The sequence below is a fragment of the Lutra lutra genome, chromosome 3 (assembly GCF_902655055.1).
Source record: "Lutra lutra chromosome 3, mLutLut1.2, whole genome shotgun sequence".
In the NCBI taxonomy this organism is placed as follows: domain Eukaryota; kingdom Metazoa; phylum Chordata; class Mammalia; order Carnivora; family Mustelidae; genus Lutra; species Lutra lutra.
In genome coordinates, this window is record NC_062280.1 from 39,569,057 (window position 1) to 39,583,196 (window position 14,140).

At 36.6% G+C, this 14,140-nt stretch overlaps 1 protein-coding gene across 1 annotated transcript in view; it reads left to right on the plus strand.

The window, feature by feature from the left end:
• PSMD1 (proteasome 26S subunit, non-ATPase 1) overlaps positions 1-14,140 on the plus strand; it is a 95,546-nt gene that overhangs the window by 58,658 nt on the left and 22,748 nt on the right. Inside the window, exon 17 of the mRNA XM_047721303.1 lies at positions 10,792-10,906. Coding sequence (XP_047577259.1) covers positions 10,792-10,906 — 115 coding nt within the window. The remainder of the gene's footprint in view (positions 1-10,791; positions 10,907-14,140) is intronic.

The following is a 14,140-nucleotide window of genomic DNA, read 5'->3' on the forward strand; positions in this document are numbered from 1 at the left end:
TCTACTAAAACAACTCTTAAAAACTCCATTATTAACACCAGTAATAGATTGTTGCAGTATTCAGCTCTGTTGGCTAAGCATTTCTTCTTAAAGCTTTTATCTTTTCCTGCCTTCAGAGACATTCCATCCTGGTTCTTTGTCTTTCTTAAAGAATCTTTTCTAACTCTTCTTCTACCCTTTTAATATGCAGATACCTCCCAGGTTCCTGTCCTCTGTTGACTTCATCTCCCTCGTTATTGTTTTCCTCCATTCACCCATAGTTTCCATTAACTTGTTGAAGAAAGCCCCTAAAACTAAAACTCTATTTCCAGCCTAATGACTATGATTCGTGGTCATGAAAGTAGACCGGCAGAATCCTTAAGGGTTAGGAGACCTTTCTCTGAGCTTTGATTTCTGCATTTGTAATAAGGTGACATAACCTGCTCTGCCTGTTTCATAGCAGCAACTGACCCAGTTGATCATTTCCCCTTCCGTAAAATAGCTTCACTTGGCTTCCAGTAGATCACACTCTCATGGATGTTCTCCTGCCTCACTGACTGTTCCTTTTTAGTCTCCTTGTTCTGTTTCATCTCCTCAGCCTCTTAATCTTTAACCTTCTTGGGGGTTCATTTCTGGATCTCTTCTCTCCCCTGTCTGTACTTGGTATCCTATATACTTTTATGGCTTTAAATACCATCTATATACTGAAACTCCCAAACTTCTATCTCTAGCCTAGACTCCAGACTCTTGTTTGATCACCTACTCAGTATTTCCCTTAGATGTCTAAAAAACATCTCAAACTCAGATTGTCTAAACTGAACTTATGTTCTCTGTCTCCAGATCTGCTTTATATATTGGTCTATTTATCTCAGATAAAGGCAGTTGCATCTTCCCAGTCTCTTTATCTCATATTCTACTTTTTTTCCTTCAGGAAATCTTGTTGGTTCTACTCTCTCTCTCTCTCTCTCTATATGTATATATACACCAAACCCATATATACCAAGACTTCCCCTAAGTCACCATCATATCTTGACTGCATTTCTAGGTAGCCTCTTAATCACTCTTCTTTATTCTGCCTTTGCCCTCTGTTCTCAGTAAAGCAGCCAAAATGACCCTTTTTAAACAAGGCAGATCATATTCCTTTGCTCAGAATCCTCCAGTGGCCCTTTATTTCACTCATAATAAAAGGCAAAGTTCCAGTAACCCCCTGGCCTATAAAGTTCCTATAAAGCTTTTATGATCTAGCCATAGTTTCAATTATTCTTCCCCTTCTTCACCACACTCAAACCACTGGCCTCTGCTGTTCCTCAAACATGCCTGGCATTGCTTTATCATTGGGCTTTTAATGAGGTATTTTCTCTACCTAATACATAATACACTCTTCCCCTACTAGCCATGTGACTTGCTTCCTTACTGCCTTCCTGTCTTTGCTTAAATACCACATTATCGGGGCGCTTGGGTGGCTCAGTGGGTTAAGCCTCTGCCTTCGGCTCAGGTCGTGATCCCAGGATCCTGGAATCGAGCCCCACATCAGGCTCTCTGCTCAGCAGGGAGCCTGCTTCTCCCTCTCTCTTTGCCTGCCTCTCTGCCTGCTTGTGATCTCTGTCAAATAAAGAAATAAAATCTTAAAAAAAAAAAAAAACATTATCATTGAAGCCTATGCTGACTACCCTAATTGGTACTGTTAAACCTTCCTCTCCTGTCTCTTCCAATACCCCTTACCTTGATTTCCTTTTTTTGTTCTCTTTAGTACTTCACATTTTTACTTAGTTTATTATTTATTTTTGATTATATGTCTCCTACTAGAATGTAGGTTTTGTCTTCTTTGATCACTAGTCTCTGAGTTTATCTTGCTTAGAGTTTGTTGAGTTTCTAGTCTTTTATCAAAATTTGGGAGGTTTTGGCCATTATTTCCTCAATTGTTCTTTCTACCGCTCTCTTCCTCTCACTCCCTCTAGGACTCCCATCTATGCAACGTTGGTATGCTTGATGGTGTCCCACTGGTTTTTAAGGTTCTGTTCATTTTGTAAAATTCTTTTTTCTTTCTGCTCCTCAGGTTAGATAATCTCAGTTCACCTAACATAATTCTCAATTTAATTTAATATTGTCACTTTACCTAACTTGATTCTTCTGCCTATCCAGTTCTGTTGTTGAACCCTCTCTAGTGAATTTTTCATTTCACTTTTACTTTTCAGCTCCAGAGTTTGATTTTGTGTATCTATATATAATTTCTATTTATTGATTTTTCTTGAATTGATGAGGAATTGTTCTCCTGTTTTATTTAGTTATTTGCCTTTCTTTTTTTTTTCTCTTTGAATGTATTTAAGATGGCTTAAGTCCAATACTTGGGCTTACTCGGGGACTCATTCTATTAATTTCTTTTTTTTCTTGTGAATAGGCTTTATGTATTTCCTTATTTCTTTTCATGACTCTTAATTTTTTGTTGAAAACTGGATGTTTTGAATATTACAGTGTGGCAACAAAGGAAATCAGATTCTGCCCCCCCCCCTTCCAGGGGTTTATTATTGCTGCTTCTTGTGGATTGTTTGGTGACTTTTTTTTTTTTTTTAAGATTTTATTTATTTATTTGACAGACAGAGATTACAAGTAGGCAGAGAGGCAGGCAGAGAGAGAGGAGGAAGCAGGCTCCCTGCTGAGCAGAGAGGCCGATGCGGGGCTCGATTCCAGGACTCTGAGATCACGACCTGAGCCAAAGGCAGAGGCTTTAACCCACTGAGCCACCCAGGCGCCCCTTTGGTGACTTTTTTAAAAGTAGTTTTATATGGGCACCTGGGTGGCTCAGTGGGTTATAAGCCTCTTCCTCCAGCTCTGTGTTATGTTAGCCTAGCGGTCAGCTAGTGGGGTTTTTTGACAGTTTCCTTAAATGCCTGGAGCCAAGAAAAGGAAAAAAAAGAAAGGGCAAAGGGAAAAGATTCTCCTAGTCCTTGCAGATTGGCTTTGTTGGGACACTCCTTTAACTTAGCCTGATTACTCTGCCTTAGCCTTTGCTTCCTGCTTGTACAGGGCCGGGAGTGAACGTTTCGAGTCTTCTCAGGCCTTTCCTGGACAAGCGTCTAACCCTGAGTACGCGTGTGGTATTCGCAATTCCCTCGGTGTATGTGGCAGCTTTTAAAGCCCTTATTAACCCCACATATCTCCTCTTCCCAGCCTCTTTCTTCCCAAGCTTCTCGGTCCATTTATTGCCTAGATTAACCATTAATCCACGCCCCAGGCTCCCATGGCCATTACTTTTGCCTTTACATGTTTTCAACAAATGTCACCTGGCAAGCTGCTCCAGGCCTGCGAGTTCTCTTAAGTTTGGTGAAATAAAGGCAGGCTATTGCACTGGTGCTTCAAGGAGCCACCAGGCAGGTTGAAACACAATTTATTCTCAATTCTGTGAGAATAAAGTCTGTCTTGCTCCCTCTCATTAACAGCTGTGCTAGGACACAGGCTGCCCTCTCCACTGACACCACCAGTCTCAGAGTAGGGTGGTAGATAGGCAGTTTCCAATATCACAGCACTCTCTTCCAACAGTGCTTCATTAAGCTGACCCATGGTTGTTGTAAGTTTTTCCTTAGATTTTTTTCAGAGTTCATTCTGACGGTTTTTGCCAGGTTGTTATCGCCAAAGAAAGCTGGTCATGACTTTATCCACTTTTGTCAAGGACAAAAGAATAAGATATTTTTTTAAAATATCGGTGAAACTCTATAGTACAACTTGATATCATGAAATGTCTTTTTTTTTTTTTTAAAGATTTTATTTATTTGTCAGAGAGAGAGGGAGAGCGAGCGAGCACAGGCAGACAGAATGGCAGGCAGAGGCAGAGGGCGAAGCAGGCTCCCTGCTGAGCAAGGAGCCCGATGCGGGACTCGATCCCAGGACGCTGGGACCATGACCTGAGCCGAAGGCAGCTGCTTAACCAACTGAGCCACCCAGGCGTCCCGATATCATGAAATGTCTTTAATCAAAAGAATTCTTATATCTAGAATTACAGTTGATCATAAAAGACCCAAATATTTTATTTCTATTTGCTCAGCTCTGGAAGTCTTCAGTAATCACTGTAATCAGCTATTAGAAGTAGACCTTTATTATTAGGACAGTTATTTAAATACCAGAAATGAATTAAACTTTCTGAGAATTGAAGTATATTTATGTTCATTTTTATAAAATCAAGGAAATATTAATACTTTAATAATCTACAAGTGTATAATCTCTCACTCACACTGTAAGACTTTCCCTGGTTTGCTCATTTTAAGGGGTAGTGGGAATGTGCTGATAATACTATAACTTTTTGAATATTATAGATTTGAATATTACAGATTTCTGTAGGTCCAGGAATGCAATTTGATATTTTTAAGAGCCATGTTTCTTATTATGGTGAAGTAGAATTCTTTGTATAAATCTTACAAATTTACTTTCTTCTCATCTTTTGAGATATTTTTGCCCTATTTTGGTAGCACCTGAAAGAAACAGTCTGTTTGGAAATAAAGCAAAAGCTTATCTAGAACTATTGCTATTTTTCATTATCTGAAGTCTAGTAAAATGATTTAAAATATATATATATATTAAAGTAGGACTAAATTTGTATGATTTAGGGCAGGATCTGTGTAATTTTGTTTTGTTTTCTTTATGATAGTTCACATGTAGTAGATATATCTAAACTGATAAAGTGAAAATCCACGAATAGCAGCAGCTTGGAATATAGAGGTTCGTGGGATAAAAGTATGCTGGGGAAACAAAACTGCTTTCTTCTTTCTCAGTTATTTTCCTGATAATAAATATTTGATGCATTTCTTTTATATTGTAATGAAAATAAAACTCAATATATCTCTGCCCGCCTTTTTTTTTTTGTTTTTTTTTAAGATTTTATTTATCCGTTTGACAGAGAGGGAACACACAAGCAGGAGGGAGCTGCAGAGGGAGAGGGAGAAGCAGCCTGATTGGGGCAGGTGTAGGCTCCATTCTGCTAGGACCCTGGGAACATGACCTAAACCAAAGACAGTTGCTTTACCAACGAGCCACCCAGGCACCCTCTCCCCACTTTTTTTAACCTAATGATATTCACCTTTTTATTTTTATAAACTAGCCAAAAAATAAGGAACAAAAAAAGTTCTTAGAGTTCCCACCACCTGTAGCTCCATTGTTAAAAAGAAATGCAGCTAGCACATTTATAATTGTCTGAGTAAATATACTTTTAAGTTTAAATAGCATAACATAAATATGTGAAAAAGCTGTCAGACATAACACATTTTATGCTAATACAGTGGTTTCCAAACTATTGAATTCCTTGTTCTCTGCATCCCCCTACTTAGTAAAACAAAATCCATTATTTTCCTGTGACTTGATAATTTCTAGACATTTGTTTTTCTAAATATGTTCATGGAGAGGCACCTGGGTGGCTCAATATGTTGAGTGTTGAAGTCTTGGTTTTGGCTCCACTTATGGTCTGGGGTTGTAGGGGGTTGAGCTCCTACTTGTGATCTCTCTCTGTGTGTCAAATAAAATCTTGAAGGAAGGAAGGAAAGAAAGAAGGAAAAGTAAGCTAAGATTCAAGTAGTGTTAGAATGATCTAAAATAAGTGAAAGAAAACCCTATGGACTATTATTAAAGATTTGATGTATTTTCTTTTAATCTTTTTGTTTCCACCTTGCAGTTCATTTGTTGAAGAAACCAGGTTATTATGACTCAAGTTTGCACAGTAGGGATTTTGCTAATTGCATCCTGCATCCCTATGTATAATATAATGTGCTTTTTGGTCTTCTGTATTTCCTGTAAATTGATAGATCTCGAGACTTGGTCACACTGAGGTTCAGTTTCTCTCTCTCTCTTTCTCCTTTTTAGAGGGGCAGGGCTGGCAGTGCACATTAGGCCAACTTGTTCCTATTTTTGTGATGTTAGCAGTCATTGATAATTATCCTGAGGTCCATTAATTCATTCCAAGCCTCAAAGTGGTGGTGATAATTGTTTTGCCATTTATTCATTTATTAACTGTGACTTTAAATTTTTATATTTATGCATACATTTTATGTATGTTATATGTTTAGACAAGGATTAATGTGCCAAAGTTTTGCTTCCAGCGAATATTTACATTCCAGTCATTGCTTAGAAGAATTCTTTTGTCCTTTTAGAGATATTTGCTAAAAATTAAAGCAAACATAGATATTCTGGTTTTACTGTACTCTTGAAGGGACTGAATGTCTAAGCTAATTAAAAAATGTATCGTTTCTTGTCTTAACACTTTACTGAAGAATGTGTCAGCATTGGAACTGTTACCGACTGAGAAACTTAACAAGAATTTTTTTTTTTTTTATGTTCTTTGAGTTTATAGCCCTTACAACCTATTTTAGTCTTTATGGTAATCAACTGGGTAAAGCTCTGCATTAAGCTTCACTTGCAAAATTTTCTCTGAACCTCATGAAACTGTTAATATCCTATTCTAAGTATAATACCTTTTTTTAACAAGTGAGCATCATAAAATAAATGAAGTTTTAAGATACATTTAAAATAAGCTCTTCAGTGTGAGTCAGTTTTCCCTGGAATTTCCTGCCCTTGCTATAGCTGAGGGACAAGTGGGTAAGTGTTTTGTCTGGCATTAGCTCCTTAAAAAGTTGGTGAGGAGATCTGGAGGTCAGGACTCTGAATACAACCAGCTTTCTAGGTTTAATATCCAACTCACTTTATATTATTTTCTATGAATGTTTGGGCTTGAGTTACCTTCCCTTTTTTACAAATAAGAACCCAAACTACAGCTAGGGTAGCCACATTCCTGGTTCTGATCCAAAGACAGTTTCTGGTAATGCATTTAGAGTTCAGTGATTGTGGTATAGTATTCTACTCTACCATACCACCACCTTTCCCCAGCATGAGTAAGGTGGGACAGATACTATTTCATGGGTAATACAGTTAAAGCTTAGAGAGATTTAGTGATTGCCACTCTAGTATTAAATGGCTGCACTGGAATTGGAATTCAAGTCTTTCTGATTCCAAGCCCATGTTATTCTCACTACCATAGCAAAAGGAGGGCAAAAGGAAAAGAAGACAGAGAGATTATTTAAGGAGTCACTATTACTTCAATGAGAGGTGTTTGGGGCCTGAAACGGGCAATAGAAACAAATAAAATTTAAGGGTTTCACTTGATTTGGTGGCAGATAAGATATGGGGGATGAGGGAATAGAATGATTAAAGATGTGAGTTTCCTGGGTTATATAAATGAACTGTCATGGTGGGAGAAGTGTAGGGGAGGGGGTGCCCCTTATTCCTCTGTGTGGACTGCCGTATGTTGATTGAGGTGTTTGTGGTGTATTTGCTTGAAGACAATCAGTAGGTACTTGGAAATTCCCTACCAAAATACTAAGATTATTTAGTCTTTCAGTAGAGAATATAAGGGAGCTCAGCAGGGGTATATTCTTAATTCCTTCATCATATGTTAATCCTGTGGCATTCACCTAGTTTGAATCAGAAATTCACAGTTCTACCAAGGGGTCCCCTGTGGTTTATGGCCTTTCCAGATTACCTCTGTGATCGACCCCATGTGCCTAGAACAGTGTTTCTGCCTATATACATATATTGCTATATTTTTTTTCCTTTTCTAGTAAAGATAGATTAGAAAAAAGACACCAGATGAAAGCATCTGATTTATTAATAGAGTTTAATGTTGAGATCACACAAAATATTTAGTAAAGAAACAGTAATTAATAGCCAGTATGTTGAAAGAAAGGAGTTCATATATGCAGTTTATGGTCAGATGATATGGCAGTGACTTGTGCATATATCTTTGTACAGTTCCTGCTCTGTGGAAAGTTTGTACAAATAGTAAAGTTGGAAAGTTGACTGGTAGCGGCAAGCCAAGAAATTTTATTGAAACAACAAATTAGAATTAGGTACCTATTTTGTGGGTATTTTAGGCCTTACCTATGTGATCTCTCTACTGAGAACTTCAAATCACATAAAATTAAAAGACACTCAATTAGCCCTTATGAAGCAACACAGGTACTTTTTAAATTTTCCTTCTTTTTTTTCTTTTTTTTTTAATTATACAGCTGAATTATAAATTTAAGTGGGCAGGGGAACAGGGAAGGGCATAACTTCCACCACGCCCCTGCCACTCCCATCCCCAGAGGTTAACCATTAGGTCCTGAATCTAGTAGAAAATACTTAATGGTTAAGTCTCTAAATATAGTTTGGCTCACTTTGTCATTTACTAAGTAATAAAAGTTATTTTATCTTTACTATCTAGGACTGTGCTAATAATTTATGGAAGATAAAAAATACAGAAAAAACAGCCTTGGCCCTTAGGATATGTACACTCTTGAATTGGTTTTATTTGTAATTAATTTGGTGACAAAATGCTTGAGTTTGTCAGAGGATTTGAGTATCAAGTTATGGACCGAGCTTTAAGTTCTTTGCCTAATAGGAGTGCGAAATAAAAGTTAAATGATGGTACTGTCAACTACAAGTTGCAGAATGACTCTCCGGCAGCCTCTTTGATGTAATGTTGCTTTAAATTCCATAGGAATATTTCTCACCAAAGAACTGTCCTGAAACAATGAGCACTGATTTAAAACCTTTGATGGTTGGTTCTTTTTTTTTTTTTTTTTTTTTTTTTTTTCTTAAAGATTTATTTACTTATTTGAAAGCACACTTGAGCCAGGGAAGAGGGAAAGGGAGAGAATCTCAATCATAGAATTGGGGAGTTCTAGGTGGCTCAGTTGATTAAGCATCTGCCTTCGGCTCAGGTCATGATCCCAGCATTGGGCTCCTCATTTGGTGGGGAGTCTGCTTCTCCCTCCACCTGCTACTTCCCCTGCTTGTGCTTTCTGTCTCTCTCTCTCTGACAAATAAATAAATAAAATCTTTTTTTTTAAAAAGCCTTCGAGGGGCGCCTGGGTGGCTCAGTGGGTTAAGCCGCTGCCTTCGGCTCAGGTCATGATCTCAGGGTCCTGGGATCGAGCCCCACATCGGGCTCTCTGCTCAGCAGGGAGTCTGCTTCCCTCTCTCTCTCTGCCTGCCTCTCTGCCTACTTGTGATCTCTCTCTGTCAAATAAATAAAATAAAATCTTTTAAATAAATAAATTAATTAATTAATAAAATTTAAAAAGCCTTTGAATTATAAAGTAGGAAAGACATTATGGAACTTCTAGTCCCATTCCTTCTTTTTTTGTACATAGAAAGGGATCCCAGAGTGTATGGTTTATTAAACTTTATCTGAATTATCCCAGCTCTTTAGAGACAAAACAGGAACTGGAACATGGATTTTTTACTTTATGGCTTCCTCTTATATAATGTTATTTATGTCAGTGTGCATTAACTGAAGATGTATATATATATATATATATATATATATATATATATATGTTTGCCATATTTTCAGTTATTTACTAATTTGTTTTCTATGTATTCTATGTATTCCAGCAAAAGAAAAGTTATCTCTAATTATAAAAAAAAAAGTGACTTACCTAATGTCATGACATACTAAGAAATTAGCAAAACTAGAACTAGAACGCAAATCTTCTGTTTCTTAATATTTGCATCTTTTATAATACCAAGCTTTTTTTTTCCATATTGTTGCTGTTAGTATTAACTTACAAATTATTCCTACTAGGAAGCTTAGTCAAACTGAGAAAATTTTCAAGAAAGAATGATGGACCTTGTTATAAGGAGGAAATCCAGCCTTATAGCAAAATTTCACGTTTTCATAAATTTGGCTCTACTCCATTTGAAATTTGAATTTACCACTTACTAGAGTTTCAGTCTGGAGGACAATTCCAACAGAGTTATGCATTTGAATTGGTCTGTAGGTAGTAACTGCTTTCATTCACAAGAAGATAGTGTTTAAAAAAAAAACTTTATTAAATGTAGTTATATGGGTAGCCTTTTTCTTTCAGTTTTTACTGAAGTGTACTGTATATCCAAAAACATGCACATAATTAACCTATAGCTTGGTGAATTTTCACAATCACAATCGAACACACAATATAACAGCACCCAGGTTAAGACCGTTATCAGCTACCCAGATACTCCCCTTACATTCTCTTCTTTTTTTTTTTATTTTTTTTTAAAGATTTTATTTATTTATTTGACAGAGAGAGAGGGAACACAAGCTGGGGGAACAGGAGAGGGAGAAGCAGGCTTCCCATCAAGCAGGGAGCCTGATGTGGGCCTCGATCAGCATGGAGTCTACTTATCCCACTCCCTCTGCTTCTTCCCACACTCAACACATGCGCTCTCTTCTCTCTCTCAAATAAATAAATAAATAAAACTTTTTAAAAAAATTCTGTCCTTATCAACACAACAATAGTTGCTAAAGAAAAAAAGCAGAATTTTTTCATTATCAAGGCATATTTACCAATTTGATATTCAATCAGAGTTATACTGGGCAATTCAGATCTTTTGTGCAGCTTTGGAAACATCCCTGAGTCTGTATAACAGCTTTTGTCTTCTGATACAAAACACAAAGTAAGATCCATGTAGAGCATTATGTGCCCCCCACACCCTCATGGTTATTACCCATTATGGAGGAGGCACAAAGGAACACCTGTAATGCTTGGTCTAATGCGGAGTTATGGTTGAGGAATCACTGCTATATTCTGCTTTCTTTCTCTGTATTCTCGGAATACAGAAGATAGATTTTTAATATCAATAATTAGAATTCCATGGGTGGTTTTTTATTCTCCCAACTTCTGTGTGAAATAGAACTGTTGTTCCCCATAAGTAAAAAAAAAAAAAAAAAAAAAAAGGTTAAAATTCTTCCATCTTTATTTAAAATATTTTACCTCTAACACTGTCTTCATTTCCTCTGTTTCTTATCAGGACCCCTGAACAGTGCCCCAGTGTTGTTTCATTGTTGTCAGAGAGTTACAATCCTCACGTGCGTTATGGAGCTGCTATGGCCCTGGGCATCTGCTGTGCTGGTACAGGAAACAAGGTAAAGCCCAAAGCCAGTCGGGTCAGTTCTTTCCTGGCACCAGACTGTTTTCCCTTGCAGAAAAGTAAATGGTACACCGTAAAAATGCAAGTATGGTGTGATCTATAAAAGTTAACTTGTCTCACTAAGCTTCCCAGAACTACCTTCCTCACTTTACCATGCTGGGTTCCTCCAAGCTGGTTAAGAACAAACCACCACATTGCGTGGGTGACTGTAATGGAAACAATGCTATTGAATTTCTTTTTGAAACCATTGATTTCCTTTAAAAAAAGAAAAAGAATACTTTTTTTCTTTAAAGAATTACTCTGGTCACTTTACATGGTAATTTACATGTTTAATTGGCATGATTAGTATTGTGGAAATCAACCTTCTTGAATGAGACCACCCAAATCAGCTAACCTTCTTTTTTTGTTTTTGTTTTAAGAAAATCATTTAACTGCTATTTGCCTGATTGTTCTCGCAAATGTAATAGTTAACCTGATACTTGTTAAGTCCTCAAAAGTGACAGAATCAAGAGCGGGTTAGGCAAGCAAATGACTAGGAAATAAAGTCATCATGGGATTCATAAAGAAATGCACTCTTGCTTAAACAAGTATTCATTCACAGCAATGACATAATCATCTCATTTTTGCCTTTCATAGCACAAACCCACATACCTTAACCACTCCCCAGAACATGAACTTTTCTTTTAATGGAATATGTGCATGCATGGGTGTGTGTGTGTGTGTGTGTGTGTGTGTGTGAGAGAGAGAGAGAGAGAGAGAGAATACAAACATAATGAGAACGAGAACATAAAGAACAAGAGTATAACTAGATTATGCTCCCAGTGTCTTTACATCAGAGGAGTCATTTTTTTAATTCTTTCTTGTCCACAATAAAATAAAATAAAACATAATTATTTATTGATTGAGTCCAGGAATTAAATTTTAATTTGCTCAACTTTTTCTCTAATAAAGAGTATTGTATTGGATAGAAATAACTTTTTCTAGTCACATAAAACCTTACTTAAGCTAGGAATTAAAATGGCATTTTCACTATATGTGATAAAAATTGCATAAAAATTTGTAGAGAAACATCCCCTTCTGGTATTCTCATTTATCTCCTTACCCTGCTTTGTTTTTTCTTCATAGCACTTATCACCACCTGATATTTTTATTACACCTATTTATTTATTGTCTGTCTCTGCCCTGAAATGTGAGGTCCCTAAGAACAGAATATTCACTGCTACAACCTAAAGTCAGACCTGACACATAGTAGGCATTCAGTAAATATTTGTCAAATCAGTGTTGGAAGGGAAGATCCTTTAAAGATATGATGGTGAACGAGTTGAACATAGTCTCTGTCCTCACAGAGATTTGTTTTTAAAGTGTTTTTTTGGAGGGGGGATTTCTTACCTGAGAATGTATCTTCAGTTTTATTAGAAATATCATTGGGTTTATAAAATACAGCTTATAGAAATTGGCCTTCATTTTTTCCTGGAACACATCTGCTCTGTAAACAAAGGAAAATTATGTTGGATGTTTTATGAAGTATTTCCCATTCAGATCTTCAGTAGACATTTATGTTAAGCCTCTTAAGTTAAATGTATATTAGATTTTTTTTTCTTTCCAGATTATTGTAAACTTAATATGATGTCTAGGAGCAAATGTTCTTTGAGACACAGCATCTGACAAGTTAATTCAATGAAAAATTTTTATTACTCATATTAAGCAGGTCTGCTTTATTTCTAGATAGTTTGTGTGAGCTATATAACAATACCTATCTGACCAAGGTTTGGTGCCTTATTTTTATTTATTAAAAACTCAAAACTTTTTTTATGTTCTAAAATGTATCTTTGAGGTTGTATCACATACCTCAAAGACCAAGTTAGTGTCTTTTAAGTTGGAAATTTGCTTGTGTTTTTATCATGACTACCTCATAAAAAGTATTGACAGTACTATGAGTGTGTTTAAAAAACTCTGCACAATGTCATGACATCTTTCACTGAAATGGGGAGAAAGAATACACTTATCTGTTATACGTATTATCTGTTAACAGCTCTGATTTTTAAAATAAATGAACCCACATTTAAAGAAATCTGAAGTTGTTTGCCAAAAAAAAAAAAAAATTCAACTTATTCTTTCCTTTCTTGGCCTTGAGACAAAGGATATTTAAAAACTGGCATATGGGGCACCTGGGTGGCTCAGTGGGTTAAGCCGCTGCCTTAGGCTCAGGTCATGATCCCAGGTCCTGGGTTCGAGCCCCACATCGGGCTTTCTGCTCAGCAGGGAGCCTGCTTCCTCCTCTCTCTCTGCCTGCCTCTCTGCTTACTTGTGATTTCTCTCTGTCAAATAAATAAATAAAATCTTTTTAAAAAAATAAAATAAAATAAATAAAAACTGGCATACTGTATTAAGAAATAAATTTTGAAAAAAAAAAAAAAAAAAGAAAAGAAATAAATTTGAGGGGCACCTGGGTGGCTCAGTGGGTTAAAGCCTCTGCCTTTGGCTCAGGTCATGATCCCAGGATTCTGGGATCGAGCCCCGCATCGGGCTCTCTGCTCAGCGGGGAGCCTGCTTCCTCCAATCTCTCTCTCTGCTTGCCTCTCTGCCTACTTGTGGTCTCTGTCTGTCAAAAAAAAATCTTAAAAAAAAAAAAAGAAAAATTTGATAATTTTGTTAACCCATTGCTTTTTTCCTCTGGATTTATATCTACCAAAGACCTTATAAGGAATGCTATAAAGTGGCACTTAACAAAATTTCTGCACATTGTTAACAGAACTTACATAGGGCGAAAGAGTTCTTGGTCAAATATAGTGAACAAATGCTGGGATAAACAAAGTTTGAGTAATTTCTTTAATAAGGGTCTGGATCTTTTGGTGTGGTGTGCATTCAGAGAGTATTTGATAAGCTGTATATATTTTGAACCTGCAAGGGGCAGTGATATATAGTACTCCAGAGCTAACAAATTTATTTCACCAAGGAATCCCTTTTTCATAGAACCGATTATTCTGAAGAATATAATATTGAGGAATCCTATTAAACATCGATTTAATTTTTTAAGTTAGGTCTTACAAAATCATCAAAGACATTACCTTAACCTAATATTTGAAGGAAGTTGGATACTTAATTCAGATTTTGGGGTCAGACAGGCCTGAGTGCTCTGCTTACATGACTTTGGGCAAATTTCTTAACCTCGGTTTCCTTTGTTTATAAAGATTGTTTTACGTTGTTATTTGTTTTTGTTTTAGGATTA